Genomic DNA, 20,753 nt, shown 5'->3' on the forward strand with positions numbered 1-20,753 from the left:
TAAAAAAAAAAAAAGACATACCCCCCCCCCCCCCCGTGAAAATTAGATTTTTTAAAAGTTGATTTTAAATACTTTTTAAGATTTTTAATATTACTTTTAAGTTTGTAGTTTTTTATTTTAAATATTTTTATACTTCATTGGATTTTAAATTATTTTTATAATTTTATTAATTTTTAAAGTAAAATAGATGATAAGTGATAAGGGTGATTCTTACCCAGCCCTTACCATGTGATATTAATTTGTACACCGGTGACGTGACAGGATAAAATTATAGGGTTGTCTTATCTTGTCCTATTGACTCACCAAGTAATGAATTAAAACAGAAAATGATGATTTATCTTATTCTACCTGTCTTATCCTTAATACCAAATAGACCCTAATTGTTCGCAACCAGGTTTGTCTTGCACCTATGTGTATTTTAAAACTACATATTACCTAACTGATGAAATCAACGACGCCCTTCACACAAATAAGAGCTTTTATCCTTAACCTACATTATATTTTCACATGCAAAAGTTGCCTTAACCAAGCAACTTTTAAGAGTGGATAATCGGTACATATTCTTAACATGTTAGAGGCAAATTAGTGTGATAATCACTCTTAAACCTCCCTAAGATATAGAAAAAATGGAACTCTGGAATTTATACAGATGATGGTTAGAATGCTAGCATGCTATGCATCCTTCCACATGAGGGAAAAAATCGAAAAAAACCAAAATTGAGCTAATTCGAACCTCAACAATGGCCTTCGGGGCTGCTCTAGCTTATCAATACCATCTGGTATAATAATATCTGAAGCTGACCTGTCTAAACTAGACAACGGTTCTGCAATGTCTTTAAGACCCTGCAAGTGAAAACAGGATCATTAAGCATACTACAAGAAGTAAACTCCTAGTTATGAAAGCAGGATATTAAAGCATATGGAGGTAAATAGCATCTTAAACCCCATATTATCAGCTGACAGCCAAACTTCTTACACACTAGGAAAATCAAAATAGAGAACAAAGTAAAAAATAGAAGAACACCATTAGATTTGGAGGTCCTGAATATGGGAGCAAACCAGGAGACCTCCCTGGAAGTCTTGGTAGCTCCTGCTGCGTGGTTCTCTGAAAATACAAGAGATAAGTAGATAACATTAATAATTATGCCACCAGATGAATGGAGAAAGGTGTTGGACATCGAATTTAAAATACCAGTTTTAACTATTAGCGCATGTTTGGTTTCCACTTTTATGTTTCCGTTTCTTGTTTAGTTTTAATAACAAAAATGTAATCTTAATTTCACGTGTTGTTTTAAAGTTTTCACGTTTTCTAAACAAAAACTTCAAGACAGAGTACAAAGTAAAAACAAAATGGTATTTTTTGTAATTAAAACTGATATATAAGAGAATGTCTTCTAAAATCACAAGAACAGGCTCTTTAAGCTCATCTAGGTTTCTCTCTGTCATTAACACATACAAAAGATAACAAATGATAGTCCAATCCAAAGCATACATAATTGGCATACTCAGCAATAACAGGTTATTATACGCATTGTAGTCAAAATCAGGAGTCAGCACGTAAAATGCCACGATTTTACGATCTCGCTGCCCTTCCCCGTGCTCATTGATGAACAGAAACGCAAATTGACCGGAGAAGACGAAATCTCGCTGCCCTTCTGCGTGTTTTAGCAGTGTAGGGTTCGCGGGTCGAGTCAATGACCCAGTTTCTAAAAAACGTAACTGCCGTTTTTTAAACCCTAATCAAACCACGATTTTTAGGGGGCACAATCACTGGAACGGTTAGTTTCTCCACTAATTCCTAATTAATTGCACTTTCCTTTTAGTTTCTCCCATTAATTCCTAATCAGTTGCACTTTCCTTTCCAATACAATGATTCATTGCACTCCTTCTCTCACATACACACGTTCAACTTCAGTAAATTCTTCCCTCTTCTCTATAAAATTTATATGATTCAGAATTCCCTTACACACTCTCAAAACCATTCCCTCACATTCTCTCAAATTTTCTGATTCTATCTATCAAAAAAAATATATGAATCTAATGATCCCAAATCTGGGCTTCTTTAAGTATTATGGGTGTGATTTGAAGTTCTTTTTACTAAATTTGGTAGGATCTTACAATCTGTGTTACAATCTTATGAACCTTCCCCGATCCTGCATAGGATATCGATTTTGACTACCATGATTATAGGACGACATGCAACAAAAGCAAACATAATAACCACTAATGAATTTAAAAAGGCAAATACCCACCCATTTAGAGCCAGGCATAATCTGAACATTTCCATCTATAAACTTAATAACATAGTCCAATCCTTTATTTGTAGCTTCCTGCAACCAACCACACTATTAAATCAGTATTATCCTTAGGCATAACAGAATTAATCATTTCCTTACCAAGCTTAAAAAATAAATCATGTAGAGATCTTTCAAATGAGGGAAACGGTAAAGTTAATTAATTACAAATTACTTTCCAAATTTAAAAGGAACATGAAAAAATTTACCTGATTCTGAGTCAATCTTGCCAACCTTCCATCCTGAGAGGTATAATTTATACCACATAAGAATAAAAATGATTCAAATGAAAAGGTAGCAGATTATATATACTCATATTTACAATGTGACCTACTTGTAAGGAGTATACAAGTGATCTAAGAAATGTCTGATCACAGACAGTTATTGCATCTAGAAGTTTCCATTTACTCTATAAATAAATGTATCTATACCACTGTTGTTAACTAGAGATCATAATTCAGATTTACAGAAAAACTTTGTTTTCTCAGTTTTTCTTTATCTCAGTCTCTTTTTTCTGTTTACATTCTATAATACTTAAAACCTTTTTGCAGTTTAATTCAAATGATAGTTAAAAATCATGTTAAAGTCCAAAATATCCTTCTTCATAGCTTTAAACTAGAAGATATACACATTAACGACTAATAAGCCAAAGCATGAATTCAAACATACCACCGTTTTGAAATCTTCATGAAGGATGCCCATAGTATTACGTATATTAGTAATATCCTTTCGAACATCAGCAACCTGTGTACAAGAGTATTAGAATCTTAGCCACGGATTTCCTTCTTTCCCATCATGTTTATAAATTGTAATGTGACATAACAAAGTTAAAATTTCAATTCCATTATCCTGGACTGGAACACAGCTCATTTGAAAGAGCTCAATAGCGTAACTAACTTGTAAAATTAAAGGCATTCGATAAAAAAAGTATGAACTTCAATATTTCTAAACTGTGTTATCCTCAATAACTAAATGCAATAAAATTTTCAGCAATTTGATTAAAGTAACTGTGTCAAAGCCTTCCAAGTTACAAAAAACTGGGACATAAGTTATATGGTAGAAAGGGTAAAAATGGTGAGGAATTGTATAGATAGAGAATGTAGCTGAAAGCAAAACATAAAGCAAACACAGGGAAAGATGGGAAAGAAGGATGGAACATGTCTACAATTAGAGAACCCAATATTCCCTTAATAAGCAAGATGCAACAACCATCAAGTGTTTACTAACAAGTAGTTAAATGCTACAATTTGCAATGCTATAGGCTATTAAGGCACTCTGTAATCGATTGAGGTGAAATAGCTAAAGTTCAATGAGAGTTTATCTTCCTTCCTGTACATAATATTCACTAATATAGACATCCATCAAGACTATAAATTTTAAAATCAATAACTTCTAAAGGAACCCTGATTCAGTTGTCTGCAAAGAAATAGTAAGTGCAGGTTCATATGCATAAGTCTACGTAGTTAACAAAAAATGCATGTAAGTGCATTTCTGTCATGTGTGTATCTTTATATAGGTACAAGTGAAAGAATCAAATCAGAATGCATCAAAAGACATACTCCATTCTGAATAGACCGTGATATCTCAGTTTGTTTGTTCATTTTGTCGGCCAACTTTTGAATTCTCTGGGTCAAGTGCTTCTTGGCATCCTGTCATCAAAAGAATTGAGAAACAATTAAAATTAAAAGAGGCATCAATTGCGAGTATTAAGACATTTAAGCACCAATTTCCACGTAATCATTCAAAATCTTTGAATTGAGTGCATAATGATGGTCGGAAAAAATATATCCAGTCAAACTGTGGGTCATTTTAGCAAATTTGAGTAAAACTGCTACATCCCCATTTTAAAGAACAACAATGACTTGTAGTCTCTTATAATGTGGGGTTTACCTAACTCTAGGGGTAGAGGATTGGGGGAAGTTAAATCTCTTCACGTGCCTTTTTTTTTCAGAACTAACTTAAGGTTGACTCTTTGTTACAAACAGGTGCAGCTTGGTAAGAGGCTTAGTATAGTCTGTCGCATAGTTACATAATTTGCAGTAGACCCCCAAGAACCGCGAATTGGTTCGTGGTACTTTTGTGTATTGGTATGCTAAAATTCGTGCACAATTGGCGGCCTTCTACGTACCAGGTTGTCAAACCAATCTTCAGTTAATTAGTATAAAAAGAAACTCAATAAAAACAAATATTTTAAACTGGCATTGGGAATTGGAGAAGTTGAAACTTACTCTATGTAAGCCAGAATCCCCATGCCAACAGATATATCAGTATATCACTATCACACCTTGTATTTCTCTCCCCGCTGCACTACTTATTTATAGTTAAGTTACCTCTATATATTTCCCAAACTTTCGATGTGGGACTTCTTAGTTCCTTATTTTTGACAAGCTTCATTCCTTTTACCTCTGACTTTTGTTGGAATGTAGACTTTTTAAATAAATACTAGTAACTATTCTTTCTTTTTTTATGGAATGTTAATTACTCTTCACTTTTTTTATAAAGCTAATTATTCTTCTTGATAATAGATACCTAGGTCTTATTAAAAAATAACAAATGTATAAATACTCAAATAATAAAAGAATTTATTTTGAAAATATGAAATTAATTCCTAAAGTATGTTTGTCAAAGTTAATTTTTATTGATCATATTAATGCTTTCATCATTTACTTTGTTGTTTTTTTAACTAAATAAATAAATCTTTTTATTCATAACATAATGATCAGTATATTAGAACGCTCCACAAACCGAAATAGCGTCCCAATTATGTATACCCCCCCACGTACTTAATTCTTTGAAGGCTGCGCACCCGAACTGGTACCACATACCGGAGAGAATTGTGAACCATGTGACTATGTCGGGAAAATATTGTAATGGAAAAGACCATTTCCTCTTAATCATCCAAAGTCCCTAGGGTATGTTAGAATTCTATTTCCCTTGTCTCTTTTCAAGGTTAAAAGACATGCACCAATCATGGTTTTAAATTGCAGTCCGCAACCACAATTGCGCCCTCAATATTGAGGATTTTGAAGTCTCAACAACAGCATCACAACTGCAATTTATGCCACATTGACTGCATTTTCCCGCAATGTAAAGGTTCACAATGTAACCGCAACTGCAACAGCAACCGAAGTTAAAAAGATGGCAGCAATAGGTCTTGGAATAAATGGATGCAGTCACAGTTTAGAGATTACTGCCTACTCGGGTGGAGGGAGAAGCGGGATCTACAGGTGTCATGGTCCCTCTAAGTATTATAGGTTCTTTTGAGTTATATATAGTCAATTATTAATTGACTCTATAATTAGTCAATTACTAAGCAGGTTTTACATAAAAATGTAGCTAAATGAGTATTTTGTTAGTCAGTTTTATCTTCAAATGTGTCTTTCATTAGTTAGTTTAGTCATCTAAAGTGTCTTCCATTAGTCAATTTGGTCCAAAAAACTACTAACAAAAAATAGGGGTCTGATAATGTGTTTAATTTCGATACATTCAAAAACTATAGTTACAACACCTCAGGCATTTAGGAAACCAAATGAATTGGAGTTTTGGTCATGGCCCCTTTGAATATTAATTTCTTGCTCCGCCAATGTTCCTACTAATCATTGATTACACAAGCATTGTCATTGATTACCTGAGAAAATCTGGGCACAGCAGATTAAAAGTTTTCCATGCAGTTGTCAATCCTATATACTTGTGAACAGATTTTTTTTTAACGCACTACACTCTGACAGTTTCTTTAAATGGCTTATTTAAAATAACTCTGTAATTGGACAAGTTTAGAAGCATTATATTTGATTCTTAAGAAGTATATTATGCTCCAACCCACACAAGTCTTCCTATGATACAAACTCATTAGCAGCTTTATTAATAGAAAACTCAAACAAGTCAGTTTTGAAAAAAAATGAATAAATGATACATTATATTTCAACTACTCAGTTGAAGGAATATCAAACATTATGTCAAGGGGACTCATACCCTTCAAATGCAAGGATCGATGGTGCAATCGTGTTCAAAACACTGTTGCACGTGTGTATGCCTAACTACAAACCTAATGATATGAAACGAATATCCTATGCAGTATATGGACACTTACATCAAGTACATCAGAGGCATGATTCAGCTTTTTTGTCAAATCTGCAACAGCATTTTCCATATTACGTTTAGTCACGTACATAAGATCTGAGAATGAAATGCCCTGATATTGAGAAGGAGAACACAGAAATCGGTATCATGAATAACAATTATTTCACAAATATCAAATGGATAAAATCATTTATAAGAACTCGGGGTAATCAAATAAGTGAATAGCAGTTTACCACCCTTTATGAAATAACAAATACTGGTAAAAGAGAAATTAACTGTCAACCACAAACTAATGAAACTATAAAAAGAAAACAGCAAGTCCATACCTTCAACCACATGTAGCCATAACCCACAGCACCCACAGCAGCTGCTGGAAGCACAAGAGATGATAAATTACCTGCGGAAAAAATAAAGCACATAAAATAAATGTGTGGAGAAACATAGCATCTTAAAGCAACAGCCACATTAGATGGTAAAATTCAACATACTACTTTGTCCTGAGCCCCCATTCAGTACGGTTATTGGCCTGTTTGACGCTATCTGCCTAATTTCATTAGCCAAACGACGCACCTGAGACAAAGTTAAACAATAGTTTTGTGAGTTTCAAAGCATCTTTCAAGTGCTTTTTGGAAACAAAAGATATTGAGTCATACTCAACCCAGTTTGTTACCTGATCAGCAATGGCATCAGCATATTCACCTTCACCATCAGCCTGACCAGACTTTTCCAATCCCTTCACCAGCAACTATGACCAAAAATATAACACCATTAGTACAGAAACAAATCCTAAGACCAAAAGACTAAAGCAATGCAACAATCCAGTCTCTCAAAATACAACCAGTTGGCCAGAGTCTGGCGCAAGTGGTTGGTGTGTGATAGGACGCTAGGCATATTCTAGAAGGAAGTGGGGCCATGTGGGAGAGAATGAATTAGTTAGTGATGTGAGCCTTAATGATAGGGAATTCAGTTAGAGAGGGAGAGAATATACACGTGGAAAAAGGTAATATATATAGAAGAAGTGTCATGTGGAGGAAATCATATATTGAGTTTTTATTTTACAGATTATACTGGGCAGAGGGTATTCATCCTCTGAAGGAGCTTTGCTCTGGGGATTATAGGGGGAGACACTCTTCTAATAATTTTATTTTAGTAAATAGTACACTAATTTCATATTATTCATTATTATGTTTTGGGTTTTCATCGGTGTGCACTATTGTAAACCCTAGGATACCGAGTTCGATTCTTATTTCTTACTAATAGAAAAACTATAACCAATTGTAGAAACTAAAAAGGAATATCTTAATTAAGGAAGAGTCTAGAAAACACGAAGTTACCAAACCACAAAAACAATTTATTTAGCTATAATTTAAGATAATATTAATCACTCCAAGTTTGTGGGAGCCAAAGGCGTTTATGATCACAACTACCAATAACAATTAGATTAAAATTAAAAAAGAGTCTTCCGAAACCCTAATCATCACCACATCGCACAACACAGATTATCACTCGTCTATACACAATCTACTAGATTTCAACAATGACCTAAAAAATCCATAATTCAAACTTTTATAATAAACTACTAACAAAAAAACAACACAGCCATATAATTTGACATGTGGATTTCGAAAAACAAGAGAGAATTGGATTATTTGATAAAGAAAAAAGTGAAGGGAGTGGACGCGCGCATACCTGGAGTTCGCCAATTATATCGGATAGCTTGCCGTTTTTTATGAGGACGGTGCCGGTGTAACCTGAAAGGAACGAAGTGAAATCAGATAAAGCGTGAAGTAACTGATATGCGATTGTGTGTGTGTGAGAGAGAAAGAGGGGGTGTACCAGCTCCGGCAATGAATAGGATCTTGGAGATCCCGATTCCACTTTGCATAGCCATGGCCATGGCGAGAGAGAGAGAGAGAGAGAGATTTCAGCGCCTTATGTAGATTACGGTGATTAGTTAGGGTGCGTAGCTTAATATTTTGACTAATGATGTTTGCTCAGGGAAGGAAGAGAAACGACACCATAATGACTTCGTTTTGGGCTCATTACGGGGGGGGTCAAGGATCGATCTATGCTTTTCCTAAATTTTACACGATACCCCAAACAATTATCCCTCAACCCCACATTTTTATCAAACTACACAATTTACCCATTTTTTATACTTCATTTTACCTTTTTTTTTTTTAAAGAAAAACAAAAAATTATGTTACGACTTACGAGCAAACTTTAACAAATGTTTTTTAAAACATTCAATTTTGAAAATAAAAAATCGAAAAAGTTAATTTAATTTTTTGAAATATAAACTTATTCTTAAAAAATTTAAGTTTGAATTTTTTTTAAATTAATAAATTATGTTTGTGTTTCGAAAAAGTCTTAGAATTGAGTTTTTCTAAAAAATTTAAACTCATAATTTTTTGAAATATATTTTCCTCTTTTAAATTTAATTTTCTTTTACGAAAATAAGATTTTGACATTTCATTAATAATAATAGAAGAAATACAATCTAGTGCATGATAAAAAAGTAGGAAGAAAACCATCGTAATAGTTGCCCTATCAAAAGAAAGTGTAGCTTATGATTTATTCAAGTTTTCAACCTTGTCATTTACCTTAATCTTGTTTCTAACTTCCATGAAACAAGTCCTGCAAGTGTCGAGGTCAAATTCCACCATGGCCACCTCAACATTTGAAGTGTAGTGCCTCATCTTAAGGTGAACAGTTTATGATATTGCATCGAGTTCGAATAAGGTTGGTAAGCTATATATGGTTTCAACGTGGTCGTTAGGATCTCTCGAACCATTGTATGAATCTACAAATGGAGGCTTCTTGAGTGATTTTGGCATATGGTGGTCATTAATATTGTTGGTAAATGAATTTTGATGAGGAATCTCTCCCTCGAAGTTATACCCTGCTTAAGACCAAGAGTGGGAGCAACTGTATTTCCTCTAGGGTGTTGGTAGATGCTTCTTTGGTGCTTTTGGTACTTTCTATTGGATGGAGAGGAGTTTATGTCCTCTCATCGTGACGATGTGGCTTACGTGTTGATCTCCCTATAGACCTTCAGCTTCAGGAAAATGGTCATCAAGAACTCTCAGGTGTATGTGTGTGTTTTTTTAGTTGGATCTCAAGGGAAGGAAAGTGGCGGTGCTTATGGTATGGTGAATGGAATGGTCTCGAGTGATGGGTCCCACCTTCCAACACCTGGGGCATTGAAAATGTTGTTTCGTCATTAGATGACACCACTAACATGATCTCTCTCTAGTGGTTTTCCACGTGGACTACACGTTGATTTTGTTTGTTGATCAATTTTCTCTGAACCATTATAATCAAGTTACAAAGTAGTTCAATATTTTATAGGTTATTGTTGAGAAGAGGGGATTGTTGGAGTAACACGTCTTGAAGTTCCAGGTTGTTCTCCAATGGAACTACCAATGACAAGGAAATGGTGGTTGTGACTCGACTATCGTACTTACCACCATTCATTGATCAACAAGCTTCTTAGGTGCCATGAGTCAAACCTATGAAAATAATGGTGGTAAAATTGTGGAAGTCATTCCTCAAAGATGACTAGAATGATTCGGATTGGACCGAGATCTTCTGGACAAAGTAGTAGAAGTGCAAAGGTTGACAATGGATGATAGCGACTCCCCGGTGGAAATGGTGTACTTGCACACACTTTGATGAACGAGTAAATTTGTACGTTGAGAGTTAGACGTTTAGAATTAGAAACTTAGAATAATGTGCACCTTTAAGATACGTTAGGTCTCCCTTTACAGAATATCTTCTATGATTTTTCAAAGGAATATGGTAGAGTTGTGAAGTGTATGTTCTGATTTTTGGATCATTATTTAATTTCTAATGAGTGTCCAAGATGATCATCTACTAACTGTTACCGTTGTATAGTTTATATGCGCATATATCAAGGTCATTATTGTCATCAAATAGTGTAGAAAAAAAGTTCATCTTAGTTCGAAAGTTACCTTAGATCCATTTGAACGTCGTGTGTCATCAAATATTTTTTTTTTATATTTAAGAGGTAATTTTGAAAGAAAAAAAGATATCAAATATGAGGTGAGAGGAAAATGTTAAAAAAGAAAAAAAATTATAATATTAATATTAATAAGAAAATAGATTATTTAAATTATAGTTATTTAATTACTCTCAAAAGTAATAAGTAAATTAAAGAAGACAAATTTAAACTTTTATTGTTAATACTTTATTTTTAAAGAGTTAATGACCATACATTTAGTATAAAAAGTTTTACAACAATAAATTTCACATCTTTGATCGAGTGACTTTTTACTTATAGCGGTTGTAATTATATCAATGAAGGGATGAAATTAACAATTATTCAATATAATTAGTTTACATCGATGATACACATACATTTTCTCTATTTTTAAAGGTTTTTAAAGGTGACTTCTACGATATATTTATAAATAAATATATTTTATTATTATCAAATTAATTGATCAATATTTAAATGTACGATTTTAATGAACAAGTGTGGATAAATTATAAATTTAATACAACATAAACATTTAAATTTTTTACTGTCTCTTTGGATTTGTAATAATTCTTAATTATAAGAATAATTTATATATTTATTGAAAATTAAAATCAATAGATGAATGTATCATTTCAATTGATTTAATCAATTGTTTGTTAAAATTTATACTACCTCTTTGTTATAGAAGTTGTGATTTCTAAATTGAGAGTACATTGATATTTCTTTGAAGAAGAAGAAGATGTTGCAGACACAGTCCTACACCATTACTACAAAACCATTCTCAGTCTCAAACCACTCTTTCACCACTCCAATTAAATCAATTCCTTTAAGGCATGCGGGCCCCACCTTCTCCATCTCTCTTCCACAATTCTCTGTCACGTGTCACCACCCACAACTCTTCCAACAAAAACCATTCCCTCCACCACCTCAACGCCCTCAACCTCCTTCAGGTACCTTTTCTTATTCCTCGCCCTTCAATTCTTCTTCTTTGTTCCATTTTCATCTTCAATTTGCTTCCTCACAATTTAAGCCTGGTTTTTATTGTTGAAGAGAAAAATCCAACTTTTATTTTCTCTTCAAAAATCAGAGCTTTTTGTTTTGTAGCTTTTCAATCAGTAATTTGGAATAATGGGCCATTTAACAAATTCATAATGATTGGTGTTGTATGATGATTGAACTATGTTATTTTTATAATTTTTATTTTGTGTGTGTGTTCAGTGGGAGAATTGACACCAAGGGTTTTTGTTGGTCACTCAGTTTACAAAGGGAAAGCTGTTCTCACGGTGTCTCCTAGAGCTCCGGAATTCACTTCAATGGAAGTATGCTTCGTTTATTTTTGATTTTCTAGTTTGATTATGTTAATGGTTTAAGTGATTAATTTTTGTTCGTTGTATTTATGTTGACGACAAATCACAATCACTTATATATGCAATTTTAGAAGTAGTTAAGTCAAATATTTTCAATGATTTGATGGTTATGAGTGGTTGACTGTGTAAAAAACTATGACTCCAACACGACAATATATATATATATATATATATATAAATTACATCCGTAGTTCAATAGATTAATTTTCATATATCATCAAATAATTGTGAATATATTTTAAGAGCTATTCTAATAAAGTGGTATAATATAGTAAGATATAATTGGATGCATATATTTCTTTTTTTTTATATTGACAATACATATCAATTAAATCCTTATGTTAATTGATGTAAGTTATCATTGGATTTTCTGTGTTCTAATAGTATAAATTTTTAGTGTTTGTGGAGTTGCTTTGTTTTATAGAATTGTGAACATTGGAGTGTTTATTTAGTTATGGAACATTTTTTGTGTTTTTTTTTGCAGTCAGGGTCATTCAAGATATCTAGAGAAGGTTGTATGCTTCTACAGTTTGCTCCTGCTGTCGGTGTTCACCAATATGATTGGAACAGAAAGCAGGTGAGTTATGGTTCTTCTACAACGTGGTGTTGGCGGCATACCAGGATATAATGTATCAATTAGTGTCTTGGTCTTTCTGAAATGATAAAAATGGTTTTGTATATTGTTTTATGTTATGACAGTATCATAGTTCTGCATTAAGTGCACTGAAGACATAACTAGTGAACAATATAAACATACAAGCTGTTAGATTAAATTTAACATACTATGTAATAAAACTTTGATAAAATCTTCATAGTCGCATCACATCGCATTGCTCTTAGTATCATAGGCTTTCTCATATAATACTGGCTTATCTAAGTTATTGTGGTTGATAAAACTTAAAAAACTCTTATCTTTAGTTATTGTGGTTGCTTTCTTACTAATTGAAATTAGTTATTGTTATTTACTATGCAATAGTATTAAATTATGTGTTAAAACATTATTCTTGTATATAAAATTAACTATAATGAGTCTATGAGTTAACTTTGTGGAGATTGTATGAGTTTATGTAGTAAGCTCTGATTTCATTGAAGTGTGTGATTCAGTTGAACTTAGTTGTATTCCTATAGTTTAATAGTGATTTAGTCGTATTTTCTTGAACACAGGTATTTTCACTATCAGTCAATGAAATGGGATCTCTAATTAGCCTTGGTGCAAAAGACTCTTGTGAAATTTTTCACGACCCTTTTATTGGAAAAGGGTAATTTCTGTGCTCTACCCTTCAAATTATTGTAATGAGTGATCCAGCATAACATATTCCAAGGTTATTATCATTGCTTTGCTTTGCCTTGTTATAAAAAAAGACTTTCATTCTCACATGGGAAAGGGATTTGATAATGTCTTCAAATATGTAATATCATCATATATGTAGATCACACGAATTAACCGAATCGCTTCAATGTGTTTTGACTTTTTTGTGTGCGCGCTCGTGTGTGTATTGTTGCTGTGATTTTTTTTTATATTTTTAAAGCATTTTGGAAATTGTCTTGTTATGCAGTGATGAAGGTAAAGTGAGAAAAGTTTTGAAGGTGGAGCCACTTCAAGACGGTTCTGGTCACATGTTTAACCTAAGTAATGATCTTTTTTATATAAAATTATTATGTTGCGGCTGTTATTTTAGTAATTTGATTTTACTTTCCTTCCATCATGAAATTATGGATTAATTCTGTCCTCTCTACACTATAATATAAATGAAGATAATTAAATGTTGTAAAATTTACTTCAATCCCTGACTTTGTCATGTCAATTTTCAAAAGGTGTTCAAAACAAGATCGAGAACATAAACGAAAGCATCTTCATCCCTGTCACAAAGGCCGAGCTTGCAGTTTTCAATTCACTTTTCCATGTATGATCTCTCTCTCTCTCTCTCTCTCTTATTGTGCAATGGAAAATATAGTAACAGAAGAACAGGATCTCTATAAAGTAACAAAGGTGAATCTACCTTTGTTTTGATTTCAAGTGCATTGTAATTTTATCCATCTAAAGTTCAAGGGTAGAGATCACCTTGCTTATTTAGAGATCTTTTTCTGTAGCAGAAATGGCTTAATGTTATTATACCATAGAAAATTGCAATAAAATCTATTTCATGTAGTAAAATTTCTTGCAATAGCTTAGCTAAACCTTTGTAATCAAGAAAATACTTGTCTAGCGAAATTAGGAAAGAAGTGGTGAAAAATCTTCAAGATTTATAGAATTGCTGCTTCTATCAGACAGACAATTTATAATTTTGGAATGAAAAGTTCCAATTATGTTTATTCCCCATTTGTAAATATGTTATCTTAGATGTAGTTATTAGCCATTAGGTGTATATTTTGTAATTATTACTCAACATAGTCTATAATTATATTAGTGTTTGTACTTTATTTACAATTGAAATAATGTATTCGTGATTTTTCCGATGATGATATATATTACCCAAAATCAAACAATATGTTTTTGCTTAAGTAAATGCATATTGCTTGATTGATTTTGTTGGTTTTGTATGCAGTTTATCATGCCATGCCTTTTAGGTTGGAATGCCTTTGGTAGCTCCATAAAACCAGAAGTATATACTGCAAACCCAAAACATGAAGACTATGAATGGAACAGATAGGGTCATTTCTGCAATATTCCAAATAAGAATATATAGGAAGTTACATTATGATCTTCTCATCTTGGAAATGTGTTAAATTAAATTAATTTAAATAACTTCATTCTATTAGCTTAGAACAAATTTTTAGTTCCATTGTTTATTTATTCACTTTTAAAAAATAAATTATATACTCCTTTTCAAATATTGATTGTACCATGTTATTTTCACTAAAGACAGTACCATGTTATTTGAAAAATTGAAAATGATTTTTTTAAAGTTACTAGTATTTTATATAAAAAAAATAAATTGAAACTAGTTAGGATTTTAAATGTAAGGGATTGAGCTTATTCAAAAATTAAATAATTAAAGGAAAATAAACTGCCATTGATTGAAATAGTGTATATGGATAAATAGCAGCAATCATAAGCAAGAACTATTTTTTTAATGAAGGTCATGTAAATGCAATTAAGATGATAAAAGTTTTTAGGGAAATTTGAAATGTTAGGATTCAAATTTTAATTCTAAGAGAACATTTGAAAAAAAAAATACAATTTTTATTTTTGTCTTACAAATGTGTACCTTTAGACAAAAATAACGTTTTTTTTTCTTTTGAACAAAAGTATGATTTATTAGAAATTCACTCAATCAGATATAAAGTAATATTTAAAATAAAATAAATAAAGATAATGCACTGATAGTATAAAATAATTTTATACTATCATTCGTTTATAACTCACTATGATATCAAATAATTAAATAATTATTGCTAAATTAAAAACTATACAATACAATATAATAAATTAAAACAATGTAAAATTATTTTACAACACTCGTTTTCAATAATTAAAAAAAAGCTCCCATGTGTGAGGTTATGATAGGATGAAACTAGGACAGTGCTTTGACCCAAAAAAGAAATAGTACAATGTTTTTTTAAGGTATGAAAAAACCAAGCAAACTAGTATTAGCAATTAGTAGTTAACAAATGGTTCAAATAGCCTTTGACACGTGTCCTATAACAACACTTGGCAGTGCTAGCAAATCTCAAAGGCCATTCACAAAACAAACATAACCGCTTCTCCAATATAGATCACAGAAATAGAACTCCAATGTGTCTCTGAATCCATTGCCATTCTCAAAGTGATATAGGTATGTTAAGCTCTCAAATCACCTGTCTATTCTTCATGCATTAAAATTTTGAAGCATTACAGAAAAAAAATTTAGAACTGTATTATGTTTTTTTTTTTTTTTGAGATTGATATTATTTGTTATTATCATTATGAACAATTTTCTTTGCTAGATTTTTTTCTTCTTCAATAGTACACATTTGCCTATACCAATTAAACATGAGATTAATGTAATAGACAATATATAAGACGAGTAATCTTGACTACTACTAGTTCATTTAGATGATCAACAAACATGATACAAAAATCGTGGCATGAGTATAATCTTCCAACCAAATAAAATATATTTTATAGCCTTGTCATATAAGCCATCTTATGATCCTCATATTTGAGGGAAAATAATTCCTGGGAATGATTAAGATTTGAGAGATGAATGAACCAAAATGATATTAGCATATGTTAAATCTTCACAAAATAGTATTGTCATTTTATAAAATTAATTTTGATTAATTGTGAGTTGAATGAAAAATGATTATGTTTGAATATATTCACGTGAAAATGAGTAAAAATATAGTCAAGCTAAAAAATCACATTTGGAAGCAAAAATTTCAAATTTCATAGGCAAATTTTCAAGTTAGAATCAATTTCAGAAGCAAAAACATTTCTACTTGAAAACATTCAAGTATGTCCAATTCAATTTTATGATTTTATGAAGCCAAAAGAGAAATAAATAGACAGGGTATAGATATTTCTAGTTTTCTACTGCTACAATTCTGCAAGTTCTTGAAAATAATTGAAACATCAATTAATAAAAATGTATTCAGTTCAAAATATGGCGCATGCTCAAGAAGTCAGAACAAGCACTCCACTTTCAAAATGTGACACCTACTTCGAAACCATACAATCCAGAAAGAAACTACCACAGACATTGCAGGAGACATTGACAGATTCATTTGCAAAGATTCCTGTTTCTTCCTTTCCAGGAGTTCCAGGAGGAAAAGGTAAGTGAATTAATTAACCATATAAATAAGGACATTTCCAAGCTATCATCACCTTTTGCAGTTTTTTATATGCAAATGTTAGTAATTTGTTAGATTATGTTAGTTTCTGGGATCAAACCCGAGACCTACTGCTTGAAACGCCTTCAACATCCCTTAACTCACCAACTGAGCTACTTTCGCGAGACATCACCTTATGCATTTAATGTGAATCTCTACCAATGTTGTCGCGAATCACAAAAAAATAGTTTGTTCAAATTCCGCTATGTTAATGGTACATTGCTATAGCACCACTATAGCTGTTATTTGACAACACTAAGTACTAAATAGTATATTGCGGAATAATAGTGATTTGTCAAATTCTGCTATGCTATAGCGTCACTGTAGCTGCTATTTGACAACATTGATCTCTACATGGCTAAAAGCAGTAACCTGTAAAATACTTTGGCAGTGATTGAAATTCTAGCAAACACACCTGTCGGCGAAGCTGTTAAGATTCTATCTGAAAGCAACATCTTAGCTGCACCAGTTAAAGACCCAGATGCAGGAATTGGTTCAGATTGGAGAGACAGGTACCTTGGCATCATAGATTATTCAGCTATTATTCTCTGGGTGATGGAGTGTGCAGAACTTGCTGCAGTTGCCATATCAGCTGGTACTGCAACGGCTGCTGGAGTCGGCGCGGGAACCATCGGTGCTTTAGGAGCAATAGCATTAGGAGTTACAGGTCCTGCTGCAGTTGCTGGACTAACTGCTGCTGCAGTAGGTGCAGCAGTGGTAGGGGGTGTTGCTGCAGATAAAACCATGGCTAAAGATGCTCCTCAAGCTGCAAATAACCTTGGTGAGGACTTTTACAAAGTTCTACTGAAAGAAGAACCCTTCAAGTCAACAACGGTACGCCAACGACTGTTTTACTGTAATCTGCAAGTTCTTCTCTTTTTATGAGCTTACTGGATATTTGGTACATGTTTTTTCTTCCTTGGTTGAGAAGAAATCTTTGAAATTAGTATACCTCTCCCTAATAGACAAGGCCATTGTTGGCTGAGCCAAGCTGGTTAGCTATTTAGGGTTATTTGAGTTGACTTAGTTGATCTTATCTACTGACAAAAACACTTGTGAGACTATTTGAGAGGGTTTATGGAAACAACTTATTACATGTCTATAGGTTATTTTCAATTAATTTCCATATGGTCTCAAAAATAGCTTATGAAAATAACTTATATTAAAAAAATTTGTCTTTATTTTACCTTTTGTTATCAAAATAGCTTATAGTTTATACATAGGTACTTATATGATAAACCCTTATGCTAAATGTTTAGTTAAGTTACGTTGTTTATCCAAACATGGCATTATGGCCCTATTCATTTGGCTTTTGTTGTGCTGATTGTCAACCAAAAAATGATGGCTGTGTTCCTACACAATCCATTGGTTTTTGTTCTTGTTGTTGTTGTGTGCTTTAATTAAGCTAGTTATAATTTGGCAAGATTTATACCTAAGCTCTACAATAAAAATCTAAGATATATGTATGTTGATTTTTCGACTTCAGGTAGGATCAATACTTAAATCATATCGATGGGCGCCTTTTGTTCCAGTTGCAAGAAATAGTGCTATGTTGACTGTGTTGCTGCTTCTCTCAAAGTATAGGCTGAGGAATGTGCCAGTGATAGAACCGGGAAAACCAGACATTGTAAACTTCATTACTCAGTCTGCAGTTATTCAAGGTCTTGAAGGATGCAAAGGAAGAGATTGGTTTGACTGCATTGCAGCCAAACCTATATCTGATCTGGGGCTTCCTTTTATGTCTGCTGATAAGGTAGCGATTTGCGTTTAAAATTTTCCGCTTTCCTCAGCTTGGATGTTTAAAAACATCTTAGTTTTTCTTGTCCAGGTTATTGACATCCAGAGCAATGGATTGATTCTTGAAGCTTTCAAGCTTATGAGGGATATGCAAATTGGTGGTCTTCCTGTGGTAGAGGGGCCAACAAAGAAAATTGTTGGAAGCTTGAGCATAAGAGACATCAGATACTTGTTGCTAAGGCCTGAACTTTTCTCCAATTTCAGGTGAGTCTAAGTCGAAAATCAGGAACCTGCATGGTATGTATATCTAACAATAATTTAGGGAACACACTAATCTGTAAAATCTAAAATCAGAAACAACATTGTTTTTGCAGTTTCAAAAATAAAACTTTCTTGCATTCATCTTTGGTTAAAACGGAAAAATAAAGATAATCAAACATGACAATCGGTAGGAACCCAAGAATTGGATTCTAAGGATTTAGAGGAAGAACACTAATATCTAGAAAAAAGAAAAGAAATAATAGGAGAGAATCTCTCCAAAGAACATGATACACAAGAGCGGATACACTCCCACAATGGTTTACACCATTCAATTTCTAATTTTGCAAAAGATACTTTTATAAGGGATGAAAACTTTACTTATAGGTTCTGTGTACACTTAGGATAAGAGAGGAAAAGGTTCACTGACATAATAGTCTAACTACTTATAACAACCTCAACCAATTAACTACTTCTACTAACTAATTCCCCTTTATCTAAGTCCCGACAACAACAACAACCAAGTCTTATTCCACTAGATAGGATTGGCTGTATGGACCAAACAACAATTTAATATTCTATCACAAATCATATCCCTAGTCAAACCACTGATCTTTAAGATTAAGAACGAATTTAAACGTACTCCGTCAATTTCTTTTTTAAGTGTCAGTTTTTTAGAAGTTTTTTGTTACTATTTATTTGTAATTCCCAAAGTTTAAAGTACTAGCAATTATTGTTTTGATAAAACATCTCTAATTATTTATTGCAGAAAAATAAATAAATGGAATGAGATAATAAATAGTTAAAAGAGTATTAAAAAAAATTATCACAAATAACAAATTTATCCATTTTCTTGTTATGTGTAAATAAGCTTGCAATGAGAACTTAAAAAGAACAGAGCTAGTATTAATCAACTAGATTTTCACGAAATCGTCCACTTAATATACATGTGTGTGATTGTTTGTGGGTTGATATTTTCTATTGAAGGAAAACAAACAACAGCTACAATTATGGCCAATGGTCATCACACAAGCTTGTAAGAGAACTAATTACTCGAGTGAAATGTTCTCCTTCACCATCCCCTCATTTTGACTTTCAGGGAACTCACTGTGATGGATTTCATGAAGAAAATACACTCAGCATCCCATGGAACTGGAAAAGTTACTCGGCCTCTAACATGCAAGCCCGACTCAACTCTTGAGAGCGTGATTCACCCTCTTTCTTCACAGTCTATTCACAGGATTTACACAGTTGATGGACTAGATCAAGTAGTTGGAGTCATCACACTGAGAGATGTAATCTCTTGTTTCATCTCGGAGCCTGATTACCATTTCGACGATTACTACGGATTTGCAGTGAAAGAGATGTTGAATCACTGATTTACAAGGAATACTCCAAAATATAACAAACTTTATGTTATCAGAAAGAAAAAAGAACATTTGATTTCAAGTTTTTTTATGTATGCAAAAGCAATTCTCATGCAACTTCTATCATGCTAACACCAGATAGTTTGTCCAATCTTATATCTGTGATCAACCCTCTTATCCTTTCTACTTCTCTCCATCTTCCCAATGCAGCATATATGTTAGACAAAACCACCAGCGGAGCCGGATTTTCCCGCTCGAGATCAACAAGTTTCATGGCCATTTCTTCCCCAAGATTTGAATCTAAGTAGCACCTAGATGCACCAAGCAAAGAATCAAAAACAGATGCAGGAGGTTCTGCTAATTCTCGCACCAACTCTCGAGCTTCGCCTAACCGACCAGATCGACCCAAAAGATCAACCACACACCCAAAATGCGCAGGCTTTGGATCCAAACCAAACTCTCTAATCATCCTGAAAACATGTAATCCTCTCTCAACTTGACCACTGTGGCTACAAGCCGACAGAACACTAACAAATGTTACACTATTTGGTTTCACCATTTCAGCCAACATTTCATCAAAGATTTCAAAAGCAGACTCATAATCTCCATTCCTTCCATACCCTCCTATCATTGCATTCCAAAATGCAGGGTCATCTGGTTTTTCATCAAACTGATCAAAAATACAACGAGCCAAAGAAACACACCCACATTTCATGTACATATCAACCAGAGCAGTTGCGAAAAATTCATCCATATCAACACAAATTCTCACAGCATACCCGTGTATCTCTTTCCCACTTCGCAACACAGACGAATCAGCACACACAGACAAAAT

The 20,753-nt window shown here is 33.0% G+C and overlaps 4 protein-coding genes across 6 annotated transcripts in view; 2 read left to right on the forward strand and 2 right to left on the reverse strand.

The window, feature by feature from the left end:
- Positions 1 to 8,408, reverse strand: part of LOC101506051 (uncharacterized) — a 9,175-nt gene extending 767 nt beyond the window's left edge. The window contains exons 1-12 of one of the 2 annotated variants that reach the window (XM_012712823.3): positions 8,211 to 8,408; positions 8,064 to 8,125; positions 7,045 to 7,119; positions 6,866 to 6,944; positions 6,701 to 6,771; positions 6,385 to 6,486; positions 3,854 to 3,943; positions 2,964 to 3,038; positions 2,504 to 2,536; positions 2,253 to 2,330; positions 1,025 to 1,105; positions 734 to 843 (exon numbers count right to left, since the gene is read on the reverse strand). In XM_012712823.3, the coding sequence (XP_012568277.1) occupies positions 734 to 843; positions 1,025 to 1,105; positions 2,253 to 2,330; positions 2,504 to 2,536; positions 2,964 to 3,038; positions 3,854 to 3,943; positions 6,385 to 6,486; positions 6,701 to 6,771; positions 6,866 to 6,944; positions 7,045 to 7,119; positions 8,064 to 8,125; positions 8,211 to 8,271 (917 nt within the window). In that variant the 5' untranslated portion in view covers positions 8,272 to 8,408. Of the gene's footprint in view, positions 1 to 733; positions 844 to 1,024; positions 1,106 to 2,252; positions 2,331 to 2,503; positions 2,537 to 2,963; positions 3,039 to 3,853; positions 3,944 to 6,384; positions 6,487 to 6,700; positions 6,772 to 6,862; positions 6,945 to 7,044; positions 7,120 to 8,063; positions 8,126 to 8,210 lie in introns of both variants that reach the window. The other variant, XM_004489950.4, reaches the window with a different exon arrangement.
- A 2,625-nt stretch (positions 8,409 to 11,033) lies between these two features.
- LOC101506576 (single-stranded DNA-binding protein WHY1, chloroplastic-like) lies at positions 11,034 to 14,576 on the forward strand. 2 transcript variants are annotated; one of them, XM_004489953.4, is made up of 7 exons: positions 11,034 to 11,327; positions 11,635 to 11,696; positions 12,229 to 12,321; positions 12,909 to 13,003; positions 13,301 to 13,374; positions 13,560 to 13,648; positions 14,291 to 14,576. In XM_004489953.4, the coding sequence occupies exons 1-7, from the start codon at positions 11,117 to 11,119 to the stop codon at positions 14,393 to 14,395; spliced, it is 729 nt and encodes a 242-aa protein (XP_004490010.1). In that variant the 5' UTR covers positions 11,034 to 11,116; the 3' UTR covers positions 14,396 to 14,576. The 2 variants fall into 2 exon arrangements, with proteins under 2 accessions (XP_004490010.1, XP_004490008.1); XM_004489951.4 differs by having other exon boundaries at positions 11,039 to 11,327; positions 11,596 to 11,696.
- Positions 14,577 to 15,381: 805 nt separating this feature from the next.
- On the forward strand, positions 15,382 to 20,066 carry LOC101507343 (SNF1-related protein kinase regulatory subunit gamma-1-like). The gene is made up of 6 exons (XM_004489954.4): positions 15,382 to 15,520; positions 16,323 to 16,499; positions 16,948 to 17,390; positions 18,043 to 18,309; positions 18,385 to 18,557; positions 19,651 to 20,066. The coding sequence occupies exons 2-6, from the start codon at positions 16,331 to 16,333 to the stop codon at positions 19,928 to 19,930; spliced, it is 1,332 nt and encodes a 443-aa protein (XP_004490011.1). The 5' UTR covers positions 15,382 to 15,520; positions 16,323 to 16,330; the 3' UTR covers positions 19,931 to 20,066.
- Positions 19,952 to 20,753, reverse strand: part of LOC101490989 (pentatricopeptide repeat-containing protein At2g02750) — a 3,165-nt gene continuing 2,363 nt past the window's right edge. The window contains exon 2 of the mRNA XM_027331859.2: positions 19,952 to 20,379. Coding sequence (XP_027187660.1) covers positions 20,028 to 20,379 — 352 coding nt within the window. The 3' untranslated portion in view covers positions 19,952 to 20,027. The remainder of the gene's footprint in view (positions 20,380 to 20,753) is intronic.

This window comes from Cicer arietinum, chromosome 2 (genome assembly GCF_000331145.2).
Source record: "Cicer arietinum cultivar CDC Frontier isolate Library 1 chromosome 2, Cicar.CDCFrontier_v2.0, whole genome shotgun sequence".
Classification (NCBI taxonomy): domain Eukaryota; kingdom Viridiplantae; phylum Streptophyta; class Magnoliopsida; order Fabales; family Fabaceae; genus Cicer; species Cicer arietinum.

Coding starts and splice junctions, on each gene's coding strand:
- LOC101506576 (XM_004489951.4), top strand. CDS start 11,117: ATGTTGCAGACACAGTCCTACACCATTACTACAAAACCATTCTCAGTC. Junction 11,697..12,228: donor CGGAATTCACTTCAATGGAA/GTATGCTTCGTT, acceptor TTTTTTTTGCAG/TCAGGGTCATTCAAGATATC. Junction 13,649..14,290: donor TTTTCAATTCACTTTTCCAT/GTATGATCTCTC, acceptor TTTTGTATGCAG/TTTATCATGCCATGCCTTTT.
- LOC101507343 (XM_004489954.4), top strand. CDS start 16,331: ATGGCGCATGCTCAAGAAGTCAGAACAAGCACTCCACTTTCAAAATGT. Junction 16,500..16,947: donor AGGAGTTCCAGGAGGAAAAG/GTAAGTGAATTA, acceptor ATACTTTGGCAG/TGATTGAAATTCTAGCAAAC. Junction 17,391..18,042: donor AACCCTTCAAGTCAACAACG/GTACGCCAACGA, acceptor TTTCGACTTCAG/GTAGGATCAATACTTAAATC.